Source organism: Babylonia areolata, chromosome 1 (genome assembly GCF_041734735.1).
Source record: "Babylonia areolata isolate BAREFJ2019XMU chromosome 1, ASM4173473v1, whole genome shotgun sequence".
Lineage (NCBI taxonomy): Eukaryota > Metazoa > Mollusca > Gastropoda > Neogastropoda > Buccinidae > Babylonia > Babylonia areolata.
In genome coordinates this window covers 45,567,959-45,580,211 of record NC_134876.1, presented here as the reverse complement: position 1 = coordinate 45,580,211, position 12,253 = coordinate 45,567,959, and the positions used below count along the sequence as shown (strand labels likewise).

The 12,253-nt window shown below is 41.1% G+C and overlaps 1 protein-coding gene across 1 annotated transcript in view; it reads left to right on the top strand.

The window, feature by feature from the left end:
• The first annotated feature begins 720 nt into the window (after positions 1–720).
• The window catches only part of LOC143283449 (voltage-dependent T-type calcium channel subunit alpha-1I-like), an 87,540-nt gene continuing 76,007 nt past the window's right edge, over positions 721–12,253 (top strand). The window contains exon 1 of the mRNA XM_076589689.1: positions 721–961. Within this exon, the coding sequence (XP_076445804.1) occupies positions 735–961 (227 nt within the window). The 5' untranslated portion in view covers positions 721–734. The remainder of the gene's footprint in view (positions 962–12,253) is intronic.

Genomic DNA, 12,253 nt, shown 5'->3' with positions numbered 1-12,253 from the left:
TGTTGTTTTTGTTGTTACTGCTGTTGTTGTTCCTATTCCTGTTCTTCTCTTGCTAGTGTTATGATTGTTCTTATTTCTGTTCTGTGTTTATTGGCAGTGTTGAGTTTTTGTTATTCTCCTGTCTTTCGACTTCCTCTCCAAAACTACTCTGGGTTCTTGCTTCCTCCTTTTCCTCTTTCGTCTGAGTTCTTCCTCTGAGTTATTGCTTCCTCCTCTGAGTTCTTTCCCATCTCCACAGTTTCTTGTGCCCTCTGTACTATGATCAGCATGTCCATCATCTGTTTCATTTTACAATTAAATCCAGTTAGATTTTTTTTTTTCAATACAGTACAAACAGTACAATACAGTACAAACGTTTGTCATGTGCTTATGTATGCTAGACTCGACTGCGGGCTCTTGAGAGACTGTGTGGTGTGAATGACGAGCCTTTGAATGAAAATGGAATTTCCAATCGGATTAATAAAGATGTTTTGTATTGTAATACAAGATAATGCCAGACGATAAAACACAATACAATAATTAATATTTTGTACAATACAATGCAATACAATATTCATGATGGGTATGGAAGGGTGTGTATTGGGGGTTCTGGGGGTGGGGGTTGAGGAGACCACACCACGTGCGCAATAATCATATTCATGATGGGTATGGGTGTGCATTGGCGGGAGGTTGGGGGGTCCACACCACTTGCGCAGTAATCCTTAACCAGTCATACTCACTTCGAGAGGATTTCCATGATGGTCATCCTCCTGAACTGCGTCACCCTGGGGATGTACCAGCCGTGTGAGGACGACGAGTGCAGCACGACCAGGTGCAAGGTCCTCGCAGCCTTCGACCACTTCATCTTCGTCTTCTTCGCCTTCGAGATGCTGGTGAAGATGATGGCCATGGGGGTCTTCGGCAAGGAGACTTACCTGGCCGACACTTGGAATCGTCTGGACTGCTTCATCGTTCTGGCTGGGTGAGTACCCTCGTGTGTTGTGGGGTTGTTGTTTTTTTGTTTTTTTCTTGGGTTTTTTTTTGTGAAGGATGTTTTAGGGAATGATGGTAGAATTTGTTTTTGTTTGTTTTTTTCGTCTTCTTTTTTATGTAGTCCCAGCTTGTTTAAGGACAAAGAACGTTGGCAGGATTTGTAAACAATAAAATATTTTTACCCGGTGCTGAAAAAAGGGTTTTAAAAAAGGTTCATTTGATGAAATGGTTGCTTTTGTAGTTAGCTGGTAAGCAATTTCGGTACTGACTGTTGCAAAGTTTTTTTTACTTTTGTGATGCATTCTGGCATACATGAAGACGTTCTTTATCCTTGTTGACGACTATTTGAGTATCAAAGATTCTTAATGATAACAGATTTGTTTGTTGTATTATTGTTATTAAGAAACAACGTTTCTTATCTTCCACAATAAAAGCAGAAATAACTATATATGTTACATATTAACAAAACACTATTGATCTGGTAATCTTTCGTTGATTTGTTTCAAAAAGGAGGACTATAGATGTTGCGTATTATAAGTTTCAGTGTTTAGAAAATGAAAGCATGATGAGTGTTACTTCTGATTTGAACTGTTTATTGGCTTTATTTTGTAGAATTTCTTATTTTGTTGCGAAAGAAGTATTCATAGTGTATTTCAGTGGTCATTACCTGTTTTGTATGTATGCTTTAAATGTGTAATGAATGATTGGTATTATTGTATTTAGTATGAGTTTCACTGTATTCTAAGTAGATCCGATTACACCAATACAGTTCAGATTTTTTGTTGTCACTGTGAAATTTAAAGGGTTTTTTTTTATTATTTGAACATGGAATCTATATATAAAAGTCATGCATTAAGGAGAGTCATGCAGACTTAAACTTGAGATTTTACAACGCCTACGCCTTTAGGATTTTTTTTTCTTCTATTTTGGGAAGGGGGGTGGGGTCAAAAATCACATTCACGCAAATTTATGCCACAGAAGCAGGTGGATATTTACAGCATCAAATCACCATGATCTTATCTCATCCATGGTTTTCTCACCCAACCCTCACCCACCACCACCACCCACCACATTGCTCCACCTCCACTACCATCATAACCCTCCCCTTCAACGTGTATCTGTCCACTCCTCTCTCTCTCTCTCCCCACTCAAGCCATTGTCACGTCTCCCCAGTCAGTGAACTCCTCTCCATCACTTGCCCCCCATACCCCCACCACCCCCACCCCCTCACCACTCCCTGCCCCCTCCTTTCTTCCTCCCTACGTTTGTGTGTGTTTACCTTGACATCATTTATTACCAACGACCTCGACCCCCCCGCCCCCCCAGCCCCCACCCCCTCCTTTATTTTTTTTTTTTTTTTTTTTTTTAAGTAAGTTAACCTAAAACTGAACGCACGTACAGTCAATCACGTGTTTCACGTGTTGTGCCTCCTCGTGCTGTGTGCGCTTCACTGTGGCAGCCGTGTCGTCTCCGTCCTTGTCTTGTCCTCTGACACCGATGCCCTCTCTCTCCTGCACAGACGATAGGCCGTGTCTGGTGGATGTGTATTGATTTCTTGTGGCAGTCTGGCACGTGTATTATTCATGGCAGTCAGTCGTGGCGACAGGTAATGATCATATCCAGGCACGCTTTTGTTTTCGTCGAAGGCGATACCTCGCCAGCTTGAGCCGATCTGCAAGCAGTGTAGTCCCATATTCCGTGTCATGGTGTAAAACTGTTGTTTATTGAACAGGCGTGCGTACAAGCCTGCGTAACGGCAAGAATGTGCGTGTTTTTAACGAAACCTTGTTTAGTACGCCTATGTTGTATGAATGTTTCAATTGCAAAAGTGTATGTTTATGAAGAGGCGTTTCTATCTGAACTGAGAGCACAGGGACTTTTTTTTTTAAGACGGGAATGGAAAAGGTGGATATTGCGCAATGGGATGGAAAACAGAATTTTTTTTTTTTTTTTTCGAAGATTTTGCAATCCACCCAGCCCAGCAATGCATGAGGACAAAGAAGAGAAACTGTGCTTGTTCATTTGATTTCTTTGGCATTACTTATTGTAGAGCATTTTCAAATATATAATTATTAACAAAGAGAAAAGAACTGGAATGACAAGTGGGTGTTCACAACTGGAATTCGGAGGTCACAACTAACAAAAAGTTGAAAATAGAAATAATCAAGCATACATTGATGTTGACGTCAAACGTAGGTGATGACGTACTTTGTAGACAATACGTCACAGAAGACGCTCTCCTGACAAAGTCCTATGAGCTAAATTTGAGAGGAGAGAAAGGACAAATCTGTTCTTTCCGGTTTATTTGTTTAGATCTCTCTCTCTCTCTCTCTCTCTCTCTCCACACACACACACACGCACACTAAGACGGTATTCTTTCTGTCTTCTCTGCATGTGTATGGGGGTGGGGGCGAGTGTGGGAATGTATGTCCGTGTTTGTCTTAATGATGCCCTGTTCGTTGTATAAAAGCTAGCTGAAAGCGGTTACGTGCTAAGATGTTGATTTTGCTCCAAGAATAATCCAAATAGACGTAGCAAACTGTGCTATCGTTCTCATGTTACTGAACTAGGCCTCACCCTATGTATTCAAAAGAAATGACGTAGATATTTGCTCAGGGAAATTTCGTGTTGTATTATTTTGTCTTTGTGGGTTGAGAACGGGATAGGTTAGGTGACAAGACACACTTCTGTTTCGAAAAGTTAAAAATTGTCGCGATTAACTTTGTGACAGTCGTTTGTGTAATAAAGACACATTAAGAGAGATGATGGTGAAGATATGAGTGATTCCAGTTAAAACGAATTTTAGAATTAAAAAAAAAACGTGTGTTTATGTGTGTTTTTCCGCTCGCACGTGTGTATGTATGTGTGTACGCGCGCGCGCATATGTGTGTGTGTATGTGTGCTCGCGCGCGCGCACGCAAATGTTGAAACCAAATCAGTTTACTGAAGTTAACAGGGAAGAGTTATTTACGGAAGATGACGGTGCAGTTGGAAGACTTGCTCAAATATAGTATTAATTATACTCCTTGTCAACACATGTTTGATATGCGTAACTACCATTTACCCCCACCCCCACCCTCCTTTTTTTTTTCTTTCTCTTTTAGTCGAGTAGATTCCATTCATTTTCTCGTATTATTGAGAGAAAAAAAAAGATTTAAAAAAAAAAAAATAATAAGGTACCACCAGTTCACTCGTATTATTTAAAAAAAACACCAAAAAAACACAAACAAACAAACAAACAAAGCCTTTGTTACTTTGTGTTTAAATGTTTGTGATAACACGGCACTAATACGTATACCTCCCAATCCCACCACCAAAATCCCACTCACCTGATTTTCTTTCATCCCCCCCTCCCTCCCCCACGCCCCCGCCCTCCTCCTTTCCATACCATGGATGAAATGTGTAAACTTTATCCTGACGAGTTGTTTTGATGCCTTCGGCCAGACTCTCTGTATGAGCTTGATGGACCTCGCCCTGTATACCCATGTTTGTCAACACCGATGCACGTGCTACCAATCCAGCCCCAACCTCATCTCACATCGATATAGTCTCCGTACAGGGAAACAAGCAAACAACAACAACAACAAAGAAAATAAACCACGGTCATCAGTGTCCCGTGGCTGTATTCTGCGAGCAGCATTAGTAGATTTCTACCCGCTTCAGAGCTACGTTAAAAAAAAAAATGTATTTGAGGAAGGGAATCAGTTCTATCTTCAGGTTGCACTATCCTTGCGAACATGGGCACCTCGGCCAATGAAGAAAGACACACGAAGAGTACATTAAGAGAGAGAGAGAGAGAGAAGAAGAAGAAAAAGAGTGGTACAACGTGTTCCGTGCGCACGCATGCAGCTGAGACCACATATGTGCCATCTGAATGGATTTTTTTCGGATCTTGTAAACAACGATTGTGTGGGAAAAATCGTCAGCCTAATGGAATGGGATCTCCTTTTTGATTAAAGGGAATCTTGGGAACTTTGTTTTTTCAAGGATATATTTTAATCGTGTTAATCTTGCTGCTGTTTGTGCAGTATACGTCTTTGTTTTTTCAACGTTGATTAGATGGAATATGCCATTTTTCTGAATGGAGTTTTGTTTTATCTCACGGAATTTGCGAAGATGATTTGATGGTAGGTTTAAGCTACGCTTTCCCTATTTTCACATGGAAAATCATTACCTTCATGGGGAAGATTTATTTCGTAATACTTGGTTGATGAATGGCATGCAGCAACGCATCTGTACTGACTAGCCGGTGATTAACATAGCCCCCCACTCCCAACTGCCCGTCTACTTCTACCCTCCCCCCTCGCCCCCCCCCCCCCACACACACACAACACACCCCCCACCCCACCCACACACACACACACACACACACACCCCCCCCCCCCCCCCCCCCCCCCCCCCGCCCTCTTTTCCAGAAACACATACGCAACGTCAGTGCGCGCGTGACACGGAGTGTGCACCTCAAGGCTTGAGAACAGAAAACGTTCCGAAGACATCGGGATGTTTTTTTCGGGGCTCAGATATAATGAACGGGCATACATATCCCAGTGTGATCCCCTTGGCTGATATGTCTGAGAGTGGTCTGCAATCTTCCTGACCCAAATTGCAGCTGTCTTGCTATATCTCTCGGGCTTGGCTGACGACACTGCGCATCGCCAAGGCCAGCTCCGCCTTTGGCAGACTCAACAACAGGCTGTGAACAACAAAGGCATCAGGCTCAGCACCAAAATCAAAACCCACAGAGCTGTTGTGCTGACCACCTTGTTGTACTGCTGTGAAACATGGACGACGTATCGCCGTCACATTCACCAACTTGAGCAGTTTCACCAGAGATGCCCACGAAAGATTCTTGGCATAAAGTGGCAAGACAGGGTCTCCAACCTCCAGCTCCTAGAGAGGAGCGACCTGCCCAGCATTGAAAGCCTGCTGATCCAGTGCCAGCTGCGCTGGACAGGACACGTTGTCCGCATGACAGACAGCAGGATCCCCAAGATGCTCTTGTATGGCCCGCTGAAGGAAGGCCACCGCGAACTTGGAAGACCCTGCAAGCGCTTGAAGGACACCTTGAAGACAAACCTCAAAGCCTGTGACATAGACATCGCTTCCTGGGAACTCTCACAGAACACGCTTCTCCTTAATGGCCAGCGAAGCAGGGCTCAACTTCTGGAGACGTTTTCCCTTGCAACACCTGTGGGAAGTGCTGAGCATCCGTAATCGGCCTCTTCAACCATATGATGACACACACCGACAGATAAGCCTGCCTGCCTACTCATCCGTTGGTCCGACGGGAGACTCCATCGGCTGACGACAGAACGTGGATCAATGTAGCGCCATTATCATCGTGGATTATCATGATATCATGATTAGCGAATTGCTGAATTCAGTCGTGTTTTCTGTTATGTTACCATGATGAACTCGGTTTCAATTTCCCGCTCAGTCTGATATCTGGTGAGTGCTCGTCAGAGTCTTTATTGTCATCAGATTCACCAGGACTATCGTTAGTTTTAAGTTTCAGTTTCAAGGAGGTGTCGGGACGTACGGACAGATCCATATACGCTACAAAAAAGGAGCAGAGATAACTTATCTTCGCATTACCTATCGCGCTGACCAGGCCTTGAGATAAAAGGAAATTCACAGAAATAATAATAAGAAGAAGGATAATGTTAGTAATAATAATGATGATAATGATAATAACAGTAATGATGATAATGATAAAAGCAGCAACAACAACAATAATATTGCTAATAATAATCATCATCATCATAAACAATAAAGTAAATTACGATTAATATTGAGGTAATGATATTATTGTGATGGGAAAGATAGGTAGAAGGGGGCTAGTAGGAATGTTCACCATGTCCTGAACTATGATGTCAGGCTTCAGAACTGGTTATCACGCTGATGTAATAAAGGAAACGCATTGAGCTTACATTTGGGATTTTGCAACAGTTTATCCCCCCACGGGTTTTAAAGGAGAACGTATTATTGGATGAATCTCTTGATTAAATTACCGAATTTGCCTAATTACGGTTAGAATGAAAACAAGTCTCGGGATGTCATCCCCCGCCAGTTCATGTATATTTAGTGTGTAAAAAATCCGAAATACTCAATATTCCTTGAGAAGGAAGGGGGCAAGTTTTCTTTCCCTCCTGTCTTGTTTGTGATGACGTTGCTGCTGTTATTTTCATGACCGCCCACCCACACTCTTTTTTGAAAAAAAAAGGACACACACACACACACACACACACACACACACACACACACACACACACAAACAAACAAACAAGCACGCACGCTCGCGCGCGCACACACACACACACACACACACACACACACACACACACACACACACACACACACCTTCGCGCTCTCATTTTTCGCATTCAGGATGCCATTGAAACAACATGAAATCACCGGTTGACATGGAGCGTTTCCAATCTACGTTGAAATATGTATGAAATATTTTTTCAAACAAGCCACTCGATTCGTCCCTTGTGACGAATTATTCTTGATTTGCATGTGCTGTAAATTTCTCTCGCAGTTTTTCACACAACATTCTGTTCAGGGCCACAGCCGGCGACGCGTTCTGAAAAATATAAACATTTGTGGAACCAGACTTATCTCCGAGAGACGGGGAGAGGGAGGTGGGCGACAAATGGGGAAAACAAAAGCTAAAAAGTACGAGAATGCAGCAGAAGCTGGAGAAATCTTGCTCAGCGGTTTGTTAATCGGATAGAAACAAACAGCAGCACATCGCAGCACACGAACGGGTGTTGAGCGAGATCGTTTTGTGGTGCAAGGGAAGGAATCCCCCCAAAAAAATTGAAACGGCAAGCCAAGGGAGAATACTCTCTCGCGCTCTCGCTCTCTCTCTCTCTCTCTCTCTCTCTCTTGCTTCTCTTTTTTTTTCAGCGTTTCGAAATGTGTAGTATTCTTATTCTATTTACACTAAAAAATATTTATGCCCCTTTGTTCTCCTCTCTCTCTCGTTCTCTCTCTCTCTCTTTCTCTCTCTCTCTTCACAATGAAAAACATTTAGGCTCCTTTGCTCTTATTGTATTTACAGTAAAAGACATTCAGACATTTTATTCAAATTTTATTTACAAGAAAAATTAATTCTTCTCTTTGCTCTCATTTTGGTTACGGTTAACAGATTAACCGATAGAAGAAGAAAAAAGAAGACAGTTATGTCCCTTTTGCTCTAATTTTGTTTTCAGTGTAAAGTATTTAAGCCCCCTTTTCTCTCGTTTCGTTTGAAGCGAAAACTATGTACCCCCCATCCCCAACCCCATCCCCTTGTCTCATTATGTTTACAAAGAAAAATAGGCCCTAAATCTCTCATTTTGTTTACAGTGGAAAGTGTTTATGTCGTCCTGGTCACATTCTTATTATAACGTAAAATACTTAGGCGCTTTTTCTCTCATTTTGTTTGCAGCGAAAAGGATTTACGCACCTCTTGTCTCGTTTTGGTAACAGTGAAAAATGTTTTGGGCCCGTTTTATATATTGTTTTACAGCGAAAGTCGTTTAAACCCAATTGCTGTCATATAGCACGATACAGAAATCATGAAAGAACATTTCGTTTTGTAATTCGGCTATTGGTATATGATTTTTAATTCATTATTATAAAATCATAAAGAAAGAATCGTTCGAAGCAAGAAACAGACATTGAATGGTATTCCATGATGAAAACTGTGAGGAATATATCTTACAGACAACACAAACCTCTGTGTGTGTGTGTGTGTCGGAGGTGTTTGTGTGCGTATGTGTGTTTGTGATGCGTTGTCAAATTGTTTCTTGTATCTCGTATCTTGGCGGCGATCAGTTAGGAAGCTGTTTGCACACTAAAAATTAGCTCATCTGTTTGTGTTAGGAGATGGTAAAATAATTATTGTATCTTCTGATTGAACTGTTTCATCCGATGTAATCACAATTTTCAAATGGAATTAATCCACTTTCCCCCTGCTTTTTTTCCTTTTTTTTCTTCATAATAATATTGCCTTGCTCCTTTGCTTGCTTGCATGCTACTAAGCTCATTGTAGGCTGTACCACCGTAAACTTACCTTAATACTGTTCTTCGAAGCAGTTTATTAGTGTAACAGTTCTATAGAAAGTTTACAGTCGATAGTTATTCAGAATAGGCGAATCTCGGTTTTCGTTGCAAAAAGAAATCAGACGAGGAAGACTTAAGAAAGGACAGACAGCCTTAAGGTAATTACACATTAATTAGTGACATAATGTTTGTGCTAGATAATTAAATGACACCCAGTTCAGCCCTTTACGCACCCGCTTCAATAGAAACGCCCACCTCTTCCTCCCTAAATCAACTTCCTCGCCCTCTTCTTCCCTGCACCTGCAATCGATTTTTTTAAAGTAGTCTGTAGATGCCACGTTCCAGCGGAATATCATTAGCGTATATAGGACAGTCTGCAATGTTGAGGGTTGGTGGGATGGGGGTGGGGGAAAGAAGCGGCGGCGAAAGAATTGGCGAGAGGGGAAGTGATGGATTTACAAGGGGAAAAGGGGTGGTGCTCCAATTACTCACGTTAGATCGGCGTCGTCACTGGCACTGGCATGCTGAAAACATTGACTCACCACAGCCGCCTTTCTTTTGTTAAGTGGAAAAAACAAACAAACAAACAACCCACCCATTTGTTTCTTTGTTGGTTTGTTATTCGTAGCATGTCGTAGCAGTATCCTGCTCAGAGCTGGCCGATTTCGCTCGCCATATATCAGTCGCTGGTTTTCATTGGATAGGGAGGAGTGGAGGGGGGGGGGGGGGCGGAAGCACATTTGTTTAAGTGCAACATCCTTCTGTGGATGGAAGGTCCGGGTAACACTCCTTTGAACGCACGTGTTTTGCTGCCTCTTGTTCTGAAACGACTGAGTAAATTAAATCGTTTTTCTCAGGGTACAATGGCCAACGAAAAAATGTATCAATATTCGGCTGGGTTTGGTAGTGTGTTCTCTGTTGTTTTATCAGAATATGTAATATTTTGTGTGTTTATCTGTTTGTATAGTCATTGTTATCCCTTTCTTCTTCTTCTTCTTCTTCTTCTTCTTCTTCTTCTTCCTGTCGTCCTTTACCTGCCACAGCTCCCTACCCCCCTCCGTTTTGTTTTTTTCATTCTACTTCAGTGTTCTTAACGTTCTCCAGAGAATGTCGCCTACCTCGTGCTACTTTTTGTTTTCACAAACTGTTCTTGTGAATGCACATCAGTTTTACCTTGTTCCCTTTCCCTTGATGAGGGTGTCCTCGGGGAGCTTTCCAGACCCGTTTCAACTAGTTGCAACTATTTTTGATCGTATATCGTTAAACAGCTTTGACGGAGACTCGATCTATCATTGTATGCATTTTAAAAGGCTGGTTATTAGTTACGTTCGTTCATACAGACTTAGGATTAGTTTTTAAATTGCTTTTTATCTGAAGACGTTAGACCGTAACTTGGCTTCAAATGAAGTGATTTTTTTATGGTCAGCATTCCAATCACAAATATGACAAGGATGAGTAAGCATATGTCCTACAAGTGCCATGTATCCCAGAATTTAATGGACAAGTGTGATTTTTTTTTAAAGTTCCAGTGGGAATTGAAACTGCGTTGCATTTTTCTTTTCTTTTTTTCGGTTTTGTTGTTGTTTTGTTTTGTTTTGTTTTGTTTTTTATGTCATCTTTGTGAACATGCACAAGAATACCGCGTGTACACAGTCTGTAGAGTTCTTGTTCGTATCTTAGATCATCATTATATCGTCACGAAACAGGAGTTTTTGAATCTTGATGTTATTCTAACTCTGGTTGATATTCGGTGTATACAATACTTTCTTCACGGTTTTTTTTGTTTTTGTTTTTTGGGGTTTTTTGTTTGGTTTGTTTGTTTTGTTTGTTTTTGTTGTTGTTTTGTTTTTGTTTTTGTATTTTTACTGTCTCTCTGTCTCTGTCTCTGTCCGTCCGTCTACCTCATTGTGTCTGTCTCTGTCTCTTTCTCTCCCCCCTCCCCCCCCCCCCCCCCTCTCTCTCTCTCTCTCTCTCTCTCTCTCTCTCTCTCTCTCTCTCTCTCTCTTCCGTAGTGGAAGTGTTGGTTTTGTGTGTGCGTCTGTGAACGTGAGTGTTCTGAGTATATTTCTATTAAGGGAATCTATCACCCCACGATTTGTGTGGGCATGTAGTTGGGTACGTATTGTATAATGAAATATAATGTTTATGATAATACTATGATATATATATATATATATATATATATATATATATATATATATATCTGTGTGTGTGTGTGTTAATTCCGATTTAATATTATAGATAAATTTCCAGTTCAGTTATGCTTCAACCGTTTAAATTTTCAAGACATTCAAGGCACCTTTTTTTCACACTTTCGTCCCTGTGACAATACATTTCAATCCAGAGTTACTGTGAACAGAGCTGTGGATTTATTGTAGCATTCTAATAAACATATTACAGAAGGAGGCTAAAGACCGGCCAGCGTGAAATTAAAGTGTGTTATTTTGTAAGTGTGTGTATATTTGTATTTGTATTTCTTTTTATCACAACTGATTTCTCTGTGTGAAATTTGGGCTGCTCTCCCCAGGGAGAGTGCGTCGCTACACTACAGCGCCACCCTTTTTCTTTTCTTTTTTTTTTTTTTCTTTTTCTTTTTTTTTTCTTTTTTTTTCTTTTTTTTTCTTTCTTTTTTTTCCTGCGTGCTGTTTTATTTGTTTTTTTCTATCGAAGTGGATTCTTCTACATAATTTTGCCAGGAACAACCCTTTTGTTGCCGTGGGTTCTTTTACATGCGCTTCTGAAGTGCATGCTGCACACGGGACCTCGGTTTATCGTCTCATCCGAATGACTCGGTTATATATGCCTGTATAAATGTGTAAGTTTGTGAATGCGTGCATGTGTGAGTTTGGGTGTGTGTGTGGGGTGGGGTGGGGGGTGTTTGTTTGGGTGGGTATTTGCTGATGAACTTAATTTGACATAACAAAGCAGTAACGATACCTCGGAATCCTTTCAAACTGAACTATATTCTTTCTCATTTGCCGATTTTTATTTATCTTGAAAAAAACTGATGCGTATTCAATGCTCGGGGGAAAAGACCAAAAAAAAACATAAATCAGTGAAACCAAGATCTTTATTGATGTGCCATTGTATCATTTTTTGAATGTATCAGTTTCGGTACAACAAAGTACCACTCTTTCACGTATCCTGTACGTGTGTATATGTTTCATTTATGCCTGTTTTGAATGTTACTTACATTAATTTACCGAATCATGTGCATTGGCTTTTTTTT